Genomic DNA, 22108 nt, shown 5'->3' on the forward strand with positions numbered 1-22108 from the left:
GAGAAAGAGAGAGAGAGACAGAGAGAGCGAGAGACAGAGAGAGACAGAGAGTTCATATATGTGTAACTTTAGGAGTAGGAGTAGCTATGCTATTGCACGTTTGAACGTCAGAGGATAGCACCAGGTAGCAGTTCTTGCCTTCTATCTTATTTAAGATCTCTTGTTTGTTAATGTCTATGCCAGGCTACTTGGCTTTGTGAGTTTCTGGGTATTCTCCAGTTTCCAGCACTTATACTGCACAGAAGAGATGGGATTACAAATGCCTGCTACTGCATCCAGCCTTATGAGACGTCTAGGGATCTAAATTCAGGTCCTCATGTGATCATAGCTAAAATTTTACTCAGAGACACATCTCTCCAATGCATATAACTACTTCTTTTTAAATGGGTTGGTAGAATTCTATCAAATACATCAATATTACTTAGTATTTAACTCACTGTTTTCTACCAGCATCTCTTTGCTATTGTGAATAAAATATTGTGAATATTTTGTTTTCCCTGCAAATACGTTTGTAAATATCGTTTCTTCAAATATATTGGAACAACCAAGCAGGAGCTCATATAGGTAAACTCTATGAAGTATTTTATTATACATGATGTGTTTACATTTTTTCTAATTTAATTGATCTTCAAAATGTATTTTAATGGAATTGAATTATTTTTGTTTCTTTTCTACATACAGAAATACAAAGGTTGAATACAAACATTAATGTTTTGTTCCTTCATTCACAAACTCTGTTTGACTCTTAGTTGATGTTTTAATTTATTCATTAGCCCATGTACTATTATCTCAAGATTTTAGTGTACATTTCTCTAATACATAACCGGGACAAACACTTTTCACACATTTGTTACTTTTCTCATAAGTCTTCATTCATATATTCTGTGAGTTGCTTGTTCAGTTATTGTACTGGTACAATGTATTTATTTCATTATTTATTTGTCTGTTATGCCTTTAAGAAAAGAGTTTTATCAGTTGTGATTTTGTTAGCCCTTTTCATAACAGTTCCTGATGAATTTCTGATTTTAATGAATTTCCATATTTTTCTACAACTGGTGATTATTTGGCTTATTAAGTAGAATAGGATTGTATTATTTTTCTGCTGCTGTGATTAAATATCTGACAGGAGGAAATTTATCTTAATAAATAGTTATTGCATATTATAGTCTGAGGGTGATAATACACTGTAGCATGCAAGGCATGGGGCAGGGGCAGGGCACGGGTTGGTTCCATTTCATTCACACACAGCGGGTAAAGAGTAAACAGGAAGCAGGGCTGACTGTCAATCCTCTACATACTAAAGCTTTCACACACCACCACCAACTCGGAACACATCTCAGACATATGAGCCTAGGGGGAGTAGTTCACATTTACACCACGACCTCAGTTGAAGTCCACACTTTCTCCTGAAAATGTGATGTTATGTTACTTTAGATTAAACAGTATGGTTGATCTCAATATGACATTATGTCATTATGAAATAGTTGCCAAATAGTTTCTTTCTATGTGGTAAGAAATTGTATCTGTTCCCCTACAGAGTATGTATCAACTGAAACAATAAATGTCTCATGTTCTGCAAAACATGTGATTCAACTGATAGTTTGCTTTTCTCTACTGCTTACCTCTCATCAGTAAGACTACACAGGTTTCTAGTTAGTTTTGAAGTCAATTTGTACAAAACATTTAACTTACTTATTTGTAGGAATATTTTGAATTGTTTACATGTATAGATTCCCAGTCAATTTATTTTACTTTTTTCTTGAAGTGATGTGTGTGTGTGTGTGTGTGTGTGTGTGTGTGTGTGTGTGTGTGCATAACATGTATGTGGACATCAAAAGACAACACTCCTGAGTGATTTTTCTCCTTCCACCATATAGATCCTGGGAATGATCTCACATATCCAAGTTTGTCAGTAGACTACATTACCATCTAAAACACCTTGCTGGATCCTTTATGCGTTTATAAATAAATGTTTATTTTAGTGAAAGCAAATCTGAGTAAACAAGGTATGATGGTACACACCTGTCACCCAGGACTCAACCAGCAAAGGCAAGAACATCAGAAGTTCAAAGTCTTCCTCCTTGACATTGTGAGGTCAGCAAAGAATGCATAAAATACTTTCTAAAAAGGTCCAGAAAGGAGGAACTAAAGAAACTTTAACTAAGAATATGTTAAAATTGAAATAGAAATGATCATTTAACATTATTAAATCTTGTAATTGAAGATCATTCACTTAGTATTTTTAAAATGTCTTTATTATGCTGTGGCACTAAATATTAAGATATTTAAATGTATCCTGACATATTTATTATTTAAATATTTTGATACATCTTATATTAATCTCATCTTAATCTTTTTTACAATAGAAATGTATTTTATTGCATTTCCTGAATACTTCATTTTGAAACAAGTTAAATTTACAGAAGAGTTAAGCCCAGTTTTAGGAAGTTTATACTTTAGGTATAGTTAAACAATATATTTAAATACAGATGCAAATGTGTCTTTGTAAAGATTCATTGGGTTATATATATACCAAACTACTACCTGAGAAGAGTTACCACTGTTAGCTTTCAAAGCTTCTTTCTTTATTCCTAGGAACTAGTTCTCATGGAGTTTTCAATGCAGTATTGAATTTGATTCTCAGTCCCCACCTGGCAGGTTACAAGTGCCTGTAAGTTACTCCATATCTTGTATATCATTTACCTGCTTCTTTCTTTCTGTCTTTTGTGACACTCTACTCACATACACATTTACACACACAGTCAAAATTATACACACGTATTCACTCCCACCTATGAGTTCACTAACACCAAAATGTCCATAGGGATGACCTATTTGCAGGCCCTTTCTCACTTAAATTTTTTTTTACAAAGTATTTGATCAAAGCAACAGAAATGAAACAGAACTGGATGGGCATTAAGTATATATTAATATATTTTTGTTTCTTAACTCATTTGGCTAGAGTTTATCATAGCCTAATGATAAAGAGGTTCCACCCTCTTTTCTGTTTAGCTATTTAATGTACACATTATTCTGGAGTCTCTCTATTTTTGAATCCTCTTATTAAAAAATATCTCACCCATTTGAGGACATCTGCAATTTTCTTTTCTGTCATCTTTGGAGAAATTGTCTCATTTTGAGTTGAGCTCGTTCTCAAGCTTTTGATGTTCATAACAATTTTCTAAATGTTAGATTATATGCATGTTCTATAACACACATCTAGTCAAGAGTGTTTTTGGTGTAATGGTTAGGGTATTTCTTTAAATTTCTAAATATTTGGTGATATATCACATATTTATAATTGAACCTCTTTAGTGTTAAAATTGTGGATTCTTTATTTCCTTTTATTTTTATATTTATATTTATTTTAGATGTATTTGTTTATGCCTGCTTATCTGTATGTGACCATGTGCATGCAGATACCTGAGGAGGACAGAAAGTTTATTGAGTTCTCTGGAGTTTGAGTGGCAGGTTGTTACCAGGATGTGGGTGCTGGCAGCTGAACTGAGCTCCTCTGCCAAAGCAGCAAGCAAGCACGCTTAACCTCCGAACCACCTCTCTAGTCTTTTTCTCTATTTAAGGCAGGTGAATAGTCCTTTAGCATTCAAAAAGTGCTTTGGGGCTGGAAGGTAGCTTGGCTATTAAAGGTTAAGGTACAAACTTCTGGAGCTAAAAGAATTATATATACACTTTGTTGTTGAACGATATATTTCCTAACTGTTTTTTTTTTCAAATTCTGTTGTTGAAATATTTTGTACCTTTAATGGTATTTAGACTACTGTAGTGTATATACAGGTAGGATTACCTAAGACACTCAGTGGAATTGTATCTATTTCTTTCTCAGTGAATCCATCTTGCTGTGTATGAATTTTGAAGCATTATTATGGATGTACAAATATTTAAATGCTCAGATATTCCTGATTAGTCAACAATATATCATGGTCAAATGACTATTAATCACTGCTCTAGTTCTGTTGCTCTAGTTTGATCAGCTAAAATACACATTTCCTATGTGGCCATATAATCCACCCCCTTTAAGAAAAAGCAAATCTGAGGCATTTTGACATTGGCTGCCTATCAATCTGAGATCTGTCAAGCTGTTCTTTTCTGGTTTATGCTGTGTCTGACAAAACGTAGACAATATTCTCTTAATTATATACACTTATATTATTGTTGTTTTCTCTGAGAATAGTTTGAATATTTTCACTAAATCTTTGATTTGTAATAATTTGATTTAAGCTTTTAAATTATTATCTTTATATTGTTTTGGATTTACCAAATCTTTGAACATGTTGAATACCTTGTACTTATTTATAATAGAGAAATATTATATCATTTTGTTTTTAGTGTTTATATTCCAGTATATTTGTCCTAGAATTTTCTAAATATGATTTCACATGTACAGCAATTTACATTGTTAGACATATAATTAACATTTCCGTGGGACTGAGTTAAGAAGGAAAGCAATTAAGTATGAAGGTGTCAATTCTCAGTTCTCTGGACTTGGTGTGTGCTTTGACCAGCTGTTTCAAACTCTTGCTGCTGTAATTTGTCCATAATGATTTACTATACTGAAATTGTAAATTTGCTCTCAGAAATTCACATTTGTTTGTAATTTTTTGTTTCCTTCTGTGTGTTCAATGTGTGTACTAAATATCTCTTTAATCATTTGCAGAAATCCTGCTGACCCTAACATTGCTCTGCCTGGTTGTATTCCACATGGTTCTGAGGTCAAAAAACTGGATTATAATTCTCCAAACATATAGAATATTTTTATAAATTATGCATTGTTGAAAAATGTCTATTGAATTTTGATTTTACATTAAAAAGTGAAACTTTTTCTTCTGATAATAAAGCCATTTTTAAACATTGAGCCAAAGACCGTAATATTTTCTCATAGCAATCAGCCCAACTTCTGGGTTTGAGCTTGCTAGAAAAAAAACTGATTTTCAATGATTCCAATAAGGCAGTCATGGTTTGCTTAAGGTCCACTTCCATGCCTCTTGTTCTCTATCAATACAAGGCATAGGATAAGACATCATTAGAGCACTTGCCTAATATGGCCCACTTCTTCTACTATTCTATACCTGAAAACAGTTGTTTTATATAATAATATTTAGTGGTTTATTGGGGAAAGGATAACTAGCAATCATTTCTTTATTACGTAATCTGAGAATCCATTATTGATCCATCTTCTTAGTCAGGAGCCTTAAATGTGATGTAATTTAAGTTATTGCATAGTTTATCGAAAGTAATTTTAGAAATTTAAATCCAACTCATTGTTATAAATAATCGGAACAAGAGAAATGTTTTGTCTACTTTTACTTACTATAGGTATGGAAACACCATCACTGAGCTATGATAAGCTAGACTGGGAAGAGGCCATCTCTAAAGAAAATGGGAAGGATACTTCCAATACTGTGAAGCCATTTTCTCTAGAGATGGACTCTCTCCAGTATAGCTCATACTAGATTGTGGTGGTGTTTCCATACTGAAAAGAGTTCCATCAGGATTAAACTATGTACAGTGGACAGGTATCCATTCATTTCTTTAAGAGCTACATGTGTTCTCCTTTACTTGTTCTTGATGCTACTGTCTTTAAAACTTGAAGTATTTAAGGGTATATGGCAAAGTGTGCACTTCTGTTTAATATCTTATGTGTGTATTGTGTGGTGTGTATGTGTGCATGTTCACCTATCTTTGTTTGCACATGCATGTGGAAGTCAAAGGATGAGATTAAGTATCTTAATTGTTCTTGTGTTACATATTGAGTCAGGGTCTCTTGCTCAGCCTGTAGCTCAGCGGTTCAACAAGTGTAGCTAGTAAGTCTCCTCCTCTCATGCCCCATCTCCACCTTCCGAATGCTAGATTTTCAAAGTGCCAACCACACTTTACTGTCATTTATTTGGCTCCTCAGGTACTTGAGGATGTAAGGAAAGTGGCTCATAGTCTGAGACACTTCCTCAGCCACAAAAGTATACACATTAAGTATTTATTCCCTTTCCTACTATTGTTAGAGGAAGAAAAATGTTTTCTATGAAACCTTAAGAAACCTGACTTTCAAAGCAATGACTCCTAACCACTTTACCTTACAAAATGATGACGATAAATGAAACTCACCCTACTGCATGCCCCGGTGGTAGACTCACAGACTGTGAGGATGGAGATGTTCTGAGGACGATTCAACCATCTGACCACTGTCCTGGTGTTGCTCACCCATTTAACCATGGTGATGTAATATTCTCTAGTTTGGAAACAAAAAGTGAAACTTACACTTATCATGAGGATCAGTACAATACTAGTAAGAGCCATGTGTTGTTTTAGATACAATAACTGAAACATTATAACAATTTTGTATTATGTATAGATATGGATACATATACACATATGTATTCTTCTTTAAATGTTCACATATACAAATTAAGGCTTAAATATGTATATATATATCATATATATATATATATATATATATGATAGAAGAAAATGTTAGAGTAAATTATTTACTAGAAAAGCAATTTTTGAAAAAATAGAAACCAGCCTATACTTGACTTCTCCAAAAAAATGTTTATTGTTTGGGACTAGAATGTAAAAGAAGTATCTAATTTTAACATTGTGGTATACTTTGTTAAAAGAACAAAATGCAAAACTTAATCTTGGCTTAATAGTTATTCCTCGTGTGCAACCTTAATGCTTGTCTTCTGCATAGTCTTTGTCTACACGGGTATTAATGGTATCTGTATTCGTTAGTGCTCTTGACAACTAGTAAGTACTTTAGAATAAACTAGGTGTCATCTTTAAACATGTTTGTGAGAATTTCCATTTTAAGAGTTGAAGACTGAATAAAAGGAGAACGTGAGCTGAGTGCCAGCATGCATCTCTCTCTGCTTCCTGACTGTGACCTGTGACCAACTGCTCATACTCCTTCTACTATGAATACCACCACCCCACTCCATGATGGACTATGTCATTGCTCTGTAAGCCCAAACAAATGTTTCCTCTCTTTAACTGCTTTTATTAGGTCTTTGATAACAGCAACAAAGGGAAGTAAATAATACAGTGGAATTTATTTTTGTCAACTATTAAGAACAAGTTCTAATCATTTAGTCATAATATTTTTATAGTTTTGCTAACTCATCTTGTGTCGAATAGTTAAAAGTAAAAAAGAATTTGAACTGAAACATCTGACTGGGTATTAAGTCTTTTGCATAAAAGGAATGTCAAGTACTAATATAATTATTCTCTCAAAGTGATGGGAGATTGATATAAATATGTAATATAAATTTTATTTATGACATATTGGATATCATGTTTAGAAATTAACATAATGTATCATAAAACTCAGAGCTCCCATACCTCAGAGCCCAAGTATCATAATTTGGTTTGTGATAAAAAGGAAAAAGCAACAACCTTTCCAGATACTTTATTTCATAACAGAGGAGCAGCATTAAATAATAAGTGAAAAGTGCCATTTATGCTTGTTGTGTTAAAGCCAATGTTTGCAGGCTGCAGAGCTCCCCCAGCAATTAAAAGCAATTGCTGCAGTATCCTAAAGAGAGGACTTGAGTACCTAGCACCCTCATGGGGAAGCTTAGAACCTTCTCTAACTTGAACTCTGGGACCTAATGGCCTCTTCTGGCCTGTATGGGCACTGCATTCATGTGGTATACACTTAAATACAGGTAAATAAAAATACATAAAATTGAATCTTTAAGGAAATAAAATAAATCAAAGTGTTTGTTTGAGTTAAAAATATCAGTTTTTTTTTTCTTTTTTTTGGAGCTGGGGACCGAACCCAGGGCCTTGCGCTTGCTAGGCAAGCTCTCTACCACTGAGCTAAATCCCCAACCCCTAAAAATATCAGTTATAGATAGTAAAAACCTGATAGAGCAATTCTCTTGTCCTAGGAAACTTTGGGCAGGAGATCTAGCTACATAAATCTTAGATATTTTTTGCATGCTCTTCTGAACAGCTACAGTTCCCTCCAAAATTATCTGTTATCCTGTCAAAGCAAAGGTGTCAGCAGAAGGATAAGTATAACTTTCCAAGGAGTGATGTCTGACATATTATTTTTCAAGTCTATTCAAAACATCTGGAAACTTTCACAACCAGGTATTTATAAACTGCCAAGAAGTTTAGAGAAACCATAACATCAGTTTCTCTAAGGAGTACATGGGCAATCTTGAATCACATGCACAGCTGGTTTGGATACATTCTTTGACCATCTCCCTGGGCCAGGAGGTTCTACAAGGAAGAGTGTCCTACTCCACTTTCAATGTTTTGTTGCAACAATTTTTTGAGTATGTAATCATATTTGACTGTCTGACCAGGCAGATGCCTAAAGGAGCCAGAGAGGTGGCTTGGAGGTGGGAGTGGCTCATAAAATTCTTGTCATGACACTCAAACACAGCAGGAAGATCAAATTATTTCTACACAGAAATATTGAAATGTATACAAACACACAAAACAGAAATATAAGCATCAAATTTTCATGGATTATATACAATTAGGGTTTGAGATAAAGGAATGGTGTGTTCCATACCTAACTAGGAAAAGCAAGATTGAAATATAATGATTCAGATATTCCTGAATGGTAGATGTAAATGGTCTAAAGTTGTACTAAAGCTAATATGAATACTGTAAAATTAATGAGCCTTGCCCCCAGTTGTATTAAAATTATTATGAACATTTGAAAGATTAATCAATGATTATAAAACAAAGTGTCCTCAGCTTTGTGGGGGAGACTACATTGGCAAATTAATTTTAGCCTACAGAAAAAAATTTTCTCAATAGTCAAAACAGAACAACATGGAGAAAATTGAGATGCAGAATTAATAAGAATGGATTTTAAAGTAAATAACAAAACAGCAGAATATTTGTTTCAATATTTGTTTGAAATGATCTTAGACAAACTTAGGCTGTCCCTTCACAGAAGAGGATACACTTTGTCTATTGTATACCATGTCCTATAGTGGCATCCGAAGATATTTGGAGAACAATTCAAATTCTAACCACACAATCCTGGTAAATGGTGTTTTTAAGTAGATATAAATTTAAATGTAAAAATATAAATATAAGTATAATTATTTTGTAGTCAAACATTTATATTGATCTTTCATTAAATGACATGGTTAAGTTATACATGTAACCTCATGCTTATAAAAATTTATTCTAATATGAGGTATCTTAGTATACAGCTTATTTACTATCTAAGCATCACTTACTACATCTGAACAGTGACAACTGTTTCTGCAAACTAATTTGCAGTTTCAAAAGGGACAGTCTCCAAATATTGAAAAGTTCCATTAAGTTGATGCAAATGCATTACATGGAAATCATAGCCAAGTTTGACACATAGGCATTGAGGAAAGCAGGTGTGCTTGCTGACTTACTCTCTCTGCTCTACACGTTCTGGACACAAAGATCCCAGGTGCACATCTTACTTTGATTCCTAACACACATATGGTTAGCTCATAAGCATAGAATGAATCATAGAAGCAGAGACAAGCAGGTTAAGGAGACACTACTGTAGCCTTCAGAAGACCCAAATGTCCAAAGATTATGAGTAATAAAATCTTACTATCACTTCAGTATGGGTATAATGGAATCAGGCTTCTGTTAGCAGTCTTACTGCCTGCTTTCCTTCCTATACCCCCCCCTCTCTCTCTCTGTATAAATATGTGAATAAATATGGTGAGGGACAGGAATCAACTTCTATTTTCTTCCTTAGTCACTCTCTAATTCTCTCCTCTATTGTATTTCCCCCCACAGTAACTAACTACTCTAGAGGCTCAACAATTCAACCTGAGTATCCAGCAATCACCTGGGATCTGCATTTTTGCATATTTCTGCCTTTCTAGCACTAAGATTCTAAGTATGGGCTGGCTTGACTATATATATATGAATTCTGAGGACTAGACACAGAACCTTTTTGTTGCACTGTATTGACTGAACAACCTCCCTACCACCCCCCCACACACACTAATGTTGTTATTGGCTTAGTATATAATCTATGTTGTGGGTTTTTTTTTTTTTTGGTTCTTTTTTTTCGGAGCTGGGGACCGAACCCAGGGCCTTGCGCTTCCTAGGTAAGCGCTCTACCACTGAGCTAAATCCCCAGCCCCTTATGTTGTGTTTTATAAACATATCTATGCACCTATACATGCCATTCTATTCCAGAATAACCAGGAATTCTACCTTAACTCTACTCTAAATGTCCTCCTGACATACTCAGATTGGGTATCATCCTAAGACTTATGTTATATTATACACCATTTGAATGAATGGTTCTTTTATTCATTTCCATGAAAATGGCTAATGAATGACTTTCCTGAAAGTCTGAATATTTCTTAGAAGAATTGGAAATTCAGATTAGACATATGTCAAAGACCTAGGAAAATACAGTACAATGCCATCAAGCTGAGGAGACAGGAGCAGTCCTAGAGTTACATCAGTGATGCAGGTGATGAAAGAAAAGCTTTAAAAAGTAAAAGCATGCTAAAAGCCACAGAACTAGAGGAGGAAAACAGATAATGATGCCAGAAAATTGATTCAATGGGTAGAAGTGTTTGTTCTGCAATTAGAGTTCATTCCAAGGATATACATGGTAGAAGGTTCAAATTGACTCAAGCAAACTGTCTTAAGACAACCACAAACATCTCCACACATGTGTGCATATAAACCAAAAACTTAAAAAGATAATTTGTTCCTTCAAAAGAATGTGATGGTTATCTAATGTCTTCATGACTCATCATAAAGATTATCTTTCCCTAGCACTAAAGTACACACTTTGAACTTTCAACTCATTTTCTAGTAAACCATCCAGTGATTCCAATATCTTAAACTAATAGTGTGAGCATTTCCAAAATACTTCTCCTTTTCCAGATATATGAACCATCCTATCTTTTACAGAGTTAGGTTCAGGGGATACTGGGAAGGACCTGGATCATTACATTAGGTCATGGTGAGTTAAATTCTATCCAGAATCATCACAGACTGTGTTTTAAATAAGGATGAGATATGTGATGATACAATATGTATTATCAGAACTTATGCTGAAGACATCCTGTCTATGTACATTTGATGACATGACTTAACAGGGTCAAGCATGGATCAGTGACAGTCAATAAATAAAGTGAAGAGAGAAAAACAAAGACAGCAATTATAGTAAGAAACTGACTTCCTCTAAGTTACCAAATAGTTTTTGTTTAAACTAATTTTTATTTGTTTTCTAGAATTAAATATATTGGTGCAATATATTTTATCATGTCTACACCTTCTCTTCTGTGAGCTCAATCTCATATGTCCCTTGTTGGATCTAAATGCGGAAATCTACAAGTCACTACATGAGACAGGTATCACGTGGGATGTTTATTAAAATAGAAGGTTTGGGGGTCACAGAGTCTGCCTCTGTGAGTAGAAGGGAAAAAGGGAAAGAGGGAAGAGAAGTACTGTCTTTTATCATGGATGACGTGCATGCTCAGGAGGTCCTGAAACACAAGACAACAGTGGGAATGTGTCACCTCTAGGCACTTAGTGATGACATGTCTTCTTGTCACCACGTCTGTTAAGTTGATCATGAAGATGTCTAATGTTCCTATTGTCACCAGATCCGAAGGGCTGGCTATGGAGGTGCCTGATTGCCACCAATAATCTTCTAAAACTAATGCCATCTATTTCTCTATATATCTCTTCCTCTGTGTGTGTGTGTGTGTGCGTGCATGCGTGCATGCGTGCGTGCGTGCGTGCGTGCGTGCGTGTGTGTGTGTGTGTGTGTGTATAACACACTGAAATCAACTGATGTTAACTGCATGTATCATCAGTGTAGGTCTGACCACTTGGAAATGGGTCCATTACTGAAGAAAACTGTGTTTCCTTCAACAGCCAAAGACTCCCTAAACTACAACTACAGATAGAGACTTAAGAGTCTTTCCCCTATTTATACTGCAGTGCTGTCAGGAATCTTTGTAGGCAAGCATATTGCTCAGAGTTGATGCATACAGGGTCCTTGCCAGGGAACTGAAAAAGGCTTCCTTATTGCATTCTTCAAACAAACATAGCATCAGTTTTTGCTCCTCACCCCTACATGCTTCTGCCTCACCCAACTCCTTGCCGTTCCCAACTTGAACCCTCTTTAATTTTCCACACTACCTCCATCTACATAAAGTCTCTTTCCCCTCATCAATGGCCCATTTCTATGTTTCCTGGCCTCTATCCACATATTTTTCTTTTATTTTTCTTTAATCTCTCCTTTTTTTTTCTTGCTATGTTTTGAGACAAGGTCTTACATATCCCAGACTGATTTTAAACTTGTGAGGACAACACGGATCACTTGAACATCTGAGACCCTCCCACCTCTATTTTCCATGGCTAGAGTTATAGGCATGCATCAGTCCACTCAGTATTTGTGCTGTTTATTATTAAACCAAGGACCTTATTAAAGCTAGTCAAGCATAGTATCAGAAGAGCTAAGTTACAAGCTTCTCTGATGCCTTTATCTGTTTATGTTTTTCTTTTCTTGTATTGGGTATTTTCTTTATTTCCATTTCAAATGTTATCCACTTTCAATTCTCTGCTACATACACAGCTAAAGGTATGGGTCCCTTCTTTGGTTGGTGGCTGGGAGCTCTGAGATGTCTGGTTGGTTGATATTGATGTTCTTCCTACGGGATTGCAACCCCTTCATCTCCTTCAGCCCTAAACAACTCTAATTGAAAAGGGTAGAGGAATACAAAATTAATAGTTTCTCTGATTGTTTCCTCTTTTATTGTTTGAGAATTTCATACATGTAGATAATCATTTGAGTCAAATCTATCCATCGTCTCCTTCCAATTGCTCACCTGTGCCCCTACATCTTCTTGTGCCTTTCAAAAATCTTACTGTGTCACCTTAGTGCTGCATTTGTGTGCATGGACATAAGATCATCTACTGCAGCCTACAAGCCTCTCAGAAGCCTTATCCTGTAAGAAAAGTGACTCCTCTTTCCTCATCAGACATCACCTGACAATAGCTCCTGAGGTAAAGGTTAGTACTTACAATCTCCTTTCCCCATCTTTGCTAGGATCAATGCTGCTTTATTTTGTACAGGTCTTGGACATGCTGTTTGACTTTTGATTTAGTCACTCACATATGCTAAACCAAGCTTAGAAATAGAGCTTTCTGTTTGGTTCATTCAACCCCACTATGCACAGTTGGTCAATTCTGAAACACTGAAAGTTTTTTTTTCCTTTTGAATATGGATCTTGTACTCTGAGATTGGATGAAATGGTCTTATCTCATTGGACTTGTGCTACCAAGTGATGCTGAGATTCTATCAGAGGCATTCATTCTCTCTGGGTTTTGTCTTTCCTATTAATTAAAAAAATAAGTTTATTTTAGATAAGGGGTCCTTAATTTGAAGCATTACATAAATTTCATTATCTTTCAAACTAACAACTTCCATACACATCAGAGTATAATGTCTGTAAATGTACCCAACTGTGATTAAATTTCCCAAAGTATGTCAACATTTAAATAAAATTTTCACCAGTCAGACACTTTGGGTTGATTATAGATATAATCAAAACAAACATTAAGCTTAGTCCTATCTTACCAAAAACAGTGTGGGTTATGCTATACATATACATACGTACAGAGGACTATGCTACACACACCCCCACACACCCATAAACACACACACACACACACACACACACACACACACACACACACACACACACCTTTCCTATGAACAACACTCACAAATTGTGAATGGATTGTAAAGGAAATGAGATAGTCATATTATGTATGAATAGCTAATCTTCAAGATTAAATATAGGTTTCATCTCTAGGGCCTTGTTCAATTGATTATAACACTGAATGAAGCTCCTTAAAAGTTTGAGACATTTAGGACATCGGTGTACAAATGATTATCTGGTTATTGCTAAAAATGTTTCGTATATTAAATTTATAATTTGGACACGTATATGTCTTTTGTTCTGACATGTTCATTCAGATGTGTGCATGCCACAGTGTACATGTTGGAGATTGGGGACAAAAATGACAGACTGAAATAATTCATCTCCTTTTTATAAATGCTTAAAACAGGGTCTTTTGCTGTTTGACTCTGTGGCCTCCAGGTTTATTGGCCCATGAGCTTCCAGTTAGTTTCTTGTTTCTGGCTCCCAGTTTACCACATGTGCACTGAAAAATACACACCATGCCATCTATTTCTATGTATGTTCTGAGGATCCAGACTCTCCCTAGGACGTGTTCAAATGTTATGAATGTAAAGGTTTCTGATCTTGAAGTAAATCATATTTCATTCAACTGCTCTGCTTGCACAAGAATAACAAATGGTAGCGTAAACAACATACAATTTAGTCTTTTAGGGCTTGTTGTTTGTTTGTTTGTTTGTTTTTAAACTAATGTTCATGTAACTCAGGCTGGCTCAAATCTCCCTATAAAGCTGAAGATGAGCTTGAATTTATTTTCCTCACCACTCTCTCCTTTCAAGAGCTGGTACTGAAGATGTGTACCATCATATCTTGTTAATGCAGTGAAAGGGGTCTATAAAATGCAGGACTTAGGTCACTTCACCAACTGAGCATCCCTAATCAGTGATTCCACCCTTCTAAATAGCACCATTTATAAAGAATAGAGCAACTGTAGTCTAGTAGAAAATTCTATGGGAAATTAAACTCTGTCTTCATATCCTTCAAATCTCCAGCTAAGGTCCTTTCCTAATCATTAGTATCTTTCATCATTTTGTGGTACCTATAATCACCTTGAGACTAAACACTTCTTGGGAACAGCCAGACCCCGAGAATGACTTCATTCCCTGTGGATGGAGGCAACCTCAGCTTCATTTCCAAGTGGAGTGGTGGCTCTGATCACATCATTCTCTAAATGGCAACAAAATGATAATTGGATGGGAAATATCTAATCTCTCCTTTAAAGTGGAATTGAAATCGCCTACCTTGATTTAAAAATGTCGGGTGGCATCAGCTCCAAAGTATGAGTTGGTCCATACAGGTTTACAACATATAACTTCACTGATGGATTCGCTTGACCTGCCTTTGAGAAAATAAAAGCTGTAATATGTAATATATAAGCATTAGCCTATATCAAAACAAAGAAGAAACAGAAATTTCAACTGGTTTAATTTCTCTCTGTCTCTGTCTCTGTCTCTGTCTGTCTCTTTCTCTGTCTGTGGTGTGTGTGTGTGTGTGTGTGTGTGTGTGTGTGTGTGTGTGTGTGTGTGTGTGTGTGTGTTCCACATTATTTGGGACAAAAAGTTAATTTCTTTGAAATAGAAATTATTTTTAAATTCATCCACTTGATTACTTTCAATTGTTTTTGCAGATTGCTGCTTCTGATTGCTGCTTCTGGAGCATTTAAGTCAGACAATTAAAGGTTATGGGAAATCAGGGTGATTTTACTCATGAGGCGTGCTGTTGAGCTCCTCTTGCAGAGCTATAGAAGTTTTGGGTATGCAAAATAACAAGGAACTGCTTATATCATAGAATAAGGACCGCAGTGTGAAGTTTTCTACTAGCAGGGAGGAGAGGGAAGGGAGGGAAGATAAAGAACAGGGAAAGAAGCCAGTAGGAAAGATGTGGTGAATGGGAGAAAGTGGGGATGAGCAGGAAGTAAATGAGACAAAAATGGAAAGAAAGAGGAAAAATAAGGGAACAGGAAAGAAAAGGGAAGGGAACAGGAAAGGAGAGGGCAGGTAAAAGTACCACCTGCAAGGATTATAGATGTCCTACCCAGGTCAGAGTGCTACATTTTGTCCTCTTACCTACACGTGTGCCAAAACAAAATTCACAAATAAATACATCTAATTAAAATTAAATGCAGAAATATGAAAAATCTTACCCATATACCTCAGATGCCACATGTTTAAAATTCAAAAGAGCCTAATGGATTCCATTGCATTAATGTGCCCTGTCTTTTCTCTTTAAGCTCTGCTGATTACTGAATGGGTGACTCATATATTTAAATGACCTGTGAGAGGTGCAGAAACAGCCCTCTCTGAGTGTGTGGCAGGAAGAGTAGAAATACATGTATAATTTGGTTTCAGTTAATCAAAATTCCATTAAAGGAACAATAACTACCAAGAATGGTGGCTGTATACTTCTAGTTTGTAACATGTTCTAAATGATTATGACCTAGGTTTGTCACTGAATGTGCCTACTTCAGTACAAAGATTATTCTAATCACTTTTCTGGATGCAAATACATGCTAAAGTGAATTCACTAATATTAAGAGAGTTGAGACTTAAACATACAAGCTAGTTATCCCTTGTGTTAATTCCAAGGTAATGTCAAACAAATAGTTGCAGAATACTTTGTGAGCAAGAAAGTAATGATGGTAAGGTGGTCAGCCCACTTGAATATGTCTCAACTAGTTTGCATAGTGTTATGAAAGCATGACCTCATGCTAGGCCTGGGGAGTTGCTCAGTGGTTCACACTTGCCATGCTAGCAAGAGAACTGGAGTTAGGCTCACCAACACCGAAGTAAGTAGGAGGTGGGCTTGGTGCTAGTCTCTTTTTGCCACTGACTCAGAGAGGGCTGTTTCTACATATCTCAAAAGTTATTTAAATGTATGAGTCACCCACTTCATAATCAGTAAAGCTTAAAAAGAAAATCTGGGTGCATTAATGCAATAAAATTCCAGCCACAGAAGGTGGAAAATAGATCTCCAGAGAAAACTGACTAACAAAACTAGGCATGTCAGTGAGTTCTGGGTGTAGACTGGGAGACCCAAAGAATATTGTGAAAGAGTAATTTAGGATTATTCCTGGCATTAACCTTGGTCCTCCACATACACTCACTCGTGCACTCACAAACATACAAAGCCAAAGGGACTTTGGGACTACTACAAGCAATTATGGGGATGGTAATTTACGTACAATTTTGTTTGTTTATTTCTATAGTTAGATAAAGTGAATTAAAATTTAAACCTTGCTTTATGAGGTAACTTAGCTGTACACTGTTCATTGCCAGCAGCAGCAATTTGCATCATCTGGGACCTTGCAAACACAAATCCCTGGCCCCCAGCTTACAGACCTGAAATTAGACTCTCCAGGTGTGGATCTACATATTTGTGTTTTAACTAGAGTTCCAAGTGATCAGGAAACAATTTTGATCAAACACTGTCCCATACCTGTATATCTTTTCTCTACCTATGACCTACAATCATTTATTATCTGTATCATATGTATATCATCTATTTGTACTTTATCATCTACCATATCTTATCTATTATCAACTATTCTTCATTTTCTACCTATCTAATAATCTTTTATTCCTATCACACATTTATTATTTATATGTCAATTATATACCTTATGACATATCTAGCATATGTATGTTATCTATATCTTTAACATCTCTTGTCAACCCATCTTTTATGATCTATCTATCTATCTATCTATCTATCTATCCATCCTTCCATCTATCTATTATCTAATCAGTCTATCACATAACTTTCATTTATCTTCTGACATCTACTTATCACCTATCTATTCTCTCTCCATTACATAAAATCTGTCTTGGTTAATATTACTATTCTGTGAGTAAATGTGATTAACAAAAGCAACTCGAGGAGAAAATGGTTTTTATTTCATCGTCAAAGCAGTGAGGACAGAGACTTACATAAGACAGGAGCTGGGAGGCAGGAGCTAATGCAGAGAGCACAGAGGGGTGTGCTGCTTATTAGCTTTCTTAAACTGCTTACTGGTAGAAGACATGACCACCAACCCAGGAAAGGCATTACCCATGACTGCCTGGGCCCTCCCCAATCAGTCACAAATTATGAAAATGTCCTACAGGCTTGCTTATAGTATGATCTTAGGAAGGCAATTTCTTAAGAAGGTTCCCTCTTCTCAGGTAACTCTTAACTTATGTCAAGTTGACATATAACTATTGAATACACTACCATCATTTCTCTGTCATTAATCATCTAATTTCAAACTGTCTACCAGCTATTTTCTAACTTGTCTCTTCTAAGACTTATGTCTCACCTACTACCATCTATCCATCTTATACAATATATAATTGTTCTGTCAATTATTACCTGCTATATTACCCATCTTTCTATCTACCTGTCATTTCTGTCTCTCTGTCTCTGTCTCTGTCTCTGTCTCTGTCTCTGTCTCTGTCTCTGTCTCTGTCTCTGTCTCTCTCTCTCTCTCTCTCTCTCTCTCTCTCTGCCTGTCTGATGCAAATATGCTGGCTATCTTGCTAACTAAGATTTCCTCACTAGCTGTTAGAAGTTAGTTTTCATGAGACTAAATTCAGATGGTCTGTAGCTTGCCTTTAGAACCAGGTTGACATGACCAATGCTTGTGATTTGAGATATGGATCACCTAAATGCTAAATCTGTGGATCATAGGAATCTGAGCTTAAATTTGGCTCTGCTATAACATAGCATAAAGTATATGATCAAAATTCTAATACACAGTTTACTTAGTTTTCAAAACAGATACAGATATTCATCTGAGAATACATCAGAAAGCAGACATCATGAGATAAAATGTCATAGTTTTGTTATATAAACTAACAAAGATATGGCTGAATAAACTAAAAGAGGATATGACAATGAACTGAAATGATTGGTGTTGCTTTGACACAATTCTTACAAAGTTAGAGAAATTTGTACTTATATTTTAATCATTTAATACACTAACTAGATAAACAAGGACATTAAAATAGATTGGATTTTCTTGTGAAGTCTTTCCAATAGTTTATGGTTTACTTTGCCAATGACACACAGACATTGATCATTTCTTTAAGGGAATCTGCCACTGAACTGTAAATTTGCACCTGTGCAGGATGACTGATATCTCAATCAGTTTCTATCTGCATGCAAATTAAAAAGTGTATGGAGGAGACCATTTATATATAAAGGCACCCCAGTGAAGCATCAGGATGCTTCCCAAATTTGGCTATTCAGCACTTCATAATCTCAGTTAAAATTTTGCATTTCCATGGAGTTTGAAATTAAGCAAACCTAGTGAGTTCATTTTCACCTTTTAATATTTGAATCATTCAGAGACTGTGCAAATGAGACAGCTCATCTCTTTGCTTTCTACAGTCCCATTTGCCACAAAGACAGCAAATCCACAGAATCCCATCCTCCATGATTCTGAAATGCAAGCCTCAATAATAATTAACCTTGTTTTACTGGCAACTAAATTGTCATTAAACGAGATAATGTTTTAATTAAGAAGATTAACCTGAGGTTACAGAGAAAGAACTCTGCATCTCCTTTGTGCTGAGTTGCTAATGATAGGGTATTTTATGAGCACCAAATCGTGCTGAATTAAATAAAATCCAAATATATTTGTTTGGTGTAAGTGTTTCATCAGTAAATCTGATCATGCCGAGTTTTGCTGCACCGGTTTTTAAATCTAGCTTAATTTAAACAGCGATTTAATATGAACTTGGCATTATCTCGATTTCTAAAGTGTCACTTTCTGAAAGTTTATTGTATGCAAGCAAATTGAACCTGCAATTGTTATGGGAAAACTAATGATCATTTAGAACAAGGGAACATAGAGAATACATTCAAAAATTAAATGGCATACTCAAAGTGAAACTGAAGTACTGTCTAAGTAGTACAAGGATCCAAACCCCTACTCTCTCTTTTGAAACTGGTGTCTTAAGCACATGGGTGGTTATCTCAAATAATAGTCACACCCAGGAAAGTGTGCTTTCTCTTAGCTTTGTTTAGTAGAATGCCTGTTTAATGTATGTGGATTTGTGGGCATGCCAGGCATGTCTTTTGAAGGGCATATGTGCATGTATGTAGATGACAAGGGACAACCTCAGTGTCATCCTCAGAAACAGTTTACATCCTTAGAAACAAAGCTCACTCATTATCTGGAGCTCCTAAGGAGGCTACAATGTCTCGACAATGAATCTCAGGGATCTCCCTATCTCTAGTTCCCCAGTGGTGACCACAAACTTGAGAACACGAGACCAGGATTCTTTTACTGGGTAATACAATGATTCTCAAAGTACTCAGATCCTGATGCATGAGGAGCAAACTATGAGCTATCTCTTTAGCTTAAGGCTTTAATAATAATATTTTCATTGGCAATCAGTGCCCAATCTGTAACTTTTTTATGCTATGCTGCTGTGTTAATATAGTAATACCCTCTGTAGTCTGTATATAGCTGAGTATCTTATCTGTAAGTGGTGAAAATAGACACATATCAGTATCTAGGAAGATAGGCTTTTCTGAGTTTCTATAAAAATAAAAGGTGATTTCTAGGAGCATTATTTAAATTATTTTCCTGTCCTGAAATAGCTGTGACTTATCAAAAAAGATGTATTTTAAAAATTATGTATATAGCTTTGTACATATGCACATTCATGTAGGTATCTGCAAAGTCCAGAAGATGACATAAGATTCCCTAGAGCTGAATTTACAGGAAGTTGCTAGGTATCCAATCTGGGTGCCAAGAACAGAATCTCAGTCCCCTGTAAGAGTAGCAAGTGCTCTTAACTGCTGAGCCATCTGCTTACATCATAGCTGTGCCTTTAGAAAAATTGCTTAACCTTTACTATCTCTACTTATCCATCTCTACAAAATAAGTGAATGCAATGAAAATTAAACGAAAGAAAGTTGTAGCCTCCCTTCAAAACAAAGAATTGTTTTTGCTAGTATCTTTGACTTAATTAATAGATACACAGTATCATAACTAATGAACCACAATTTATTAAATGATAATCTATAATCATTTTGTATCTGAGTTTCTGGTAACATATTTTAATTTTCTCAAACATTTATATTTCTCCATTTTTGTGTCTCAGTTTTTTTACATGGTGAGACTGCGACTGCTGGGGCAGGGGCCATAATTAGAAGACACAACTAAGGAAATTATTTAAAAAATGAAAATCATACACCATTCCAACTCTTGAGAAATGAGTCACTGTTTTATCTATTCCACAGGGCTGATCTGACTCCATTTTATACTAAACAGCTAGATATGTTTTTTACAACACTAGCTTTCCACATTTTCTGTAACCACTAGACTAGATTTCCTCACTGTTAAATTCAGCAGGGAAAGAATTAAACAGAAAAAAATGCTCAGTTTATCTAATGTGTAAAAAGGACTGGTATACAGCTTTCAGGCTCAAACCCTTACCCTCAAAAACCTGGCTGAGCTTATAACTGTGGTAATGTCATTTTTTTTCTTGCATATGATGAAAGTATTCATCACCCAGAAAGGACTCCTGTGAATAGGAGTCTTTTTTGGTAGGCACTCACTGCCATTTTCTGAATATCACTGATTCAGTGCCTATCTATCCAGAGAATATCTCCAAGGCTCTCCACATCAAGCCTTTCCTTCTTTTCTCTCTAGATTGTCTGAGTGTGGTGTTTAGGAAAAGAGCCTGGTAAGTGGCTGCCAAGTCACAGCATTGCTGTGTTTCCACAGCAGACTGGTCGAACAAGTGTGATGGCATTTTCCTCAGTATTGTATACCGACTCTATAATGAACAAGTTCAAGGTTCACAAAGATTTTTGTACATGATAGAGACAAAACACATTTCTCCAATTCAGTGGCTCAGTCAACTTCTTGGAGGTCAGGTAGATGTTATGATGAGGAAAAAGGCTTGTCACCTCCCCATGATGATCAGAGTTTGATCTTTGGGACCTACATGTTGGAAAGATATAACAGACTTCTCCTATAACTTGTCTCCTGGCTTTCAAATGTGTGCTGTGGTATACATTACCCACCACAAAAATGTGAAAATAGGGGTTTTTGGCTCTCTATAATTAAGACCTAAGTGTATAATTAAGACCTAAACTGTAAAAACAGACTTTTAGAAGATCTCTTTGCAAGATCAATGTATAAGGGGTTTCACCAATAGTTCCCTATTTTGTTTTACTAAAGAGCTTGACTTCTGAAGACCAGAACAGGTCAATCAACACAACAGCATGGATGGGGTGGGACCTACAGCCTCACCCTTGGTAAAGGAGCAATTGGCAGATGATGGTATTGGGGAAGTAGAATCTTTATTTCTTCAGTCCTACAGTCATGTCAGGTTTTTCAATCTCCAGTCGATAGGCAACACCCATGAACATATGGACAGCACTAATTAACCCTAATGGAT

The 22108-nt window shown here is 35.7% G+C and overlaps 1 protein-coding gene across 3 annotated transcripts in view; it reads right to left on the reverse strand.

Moving 5' to 3' along the window:
* Dpp10 (dipeptidyl peptidase like 10) overlaps positions 1-22108 on the reverse strand; it is a 1656730-nt gene that overhangs the window by 86757 nt on the left and 1547865 nt on the right. For all 3 annotated transcript variants that reach the window (NM_001415116.1, NM_001415117.1, NM_001012205.2), the window contains 2 exon segments: positions 6121-6244; positions 14954-15051. In NM_001415116.1, coding sequence (NP_001402045.1) covers positions 6121-6244; positions 14954-15051 — 222 coding nt within the window.

This window comes from Rattus norvegicus, chromosome 13 (assembly GCF_021556685.1).
Source record: "Rattus norvegicus strain SHRSP/BbbUtx chromosome 13, alternate assembly SHRSP_T2T, whole genome shotgun sequence".
In the NCBI taxonomy this organism is placed as follows: domain Eukaryota; kingdom Metazoa; phylum Chordata; class Mammalia; order Rodentia; family Muridae; genus Rattus; species Rattus norvegicus.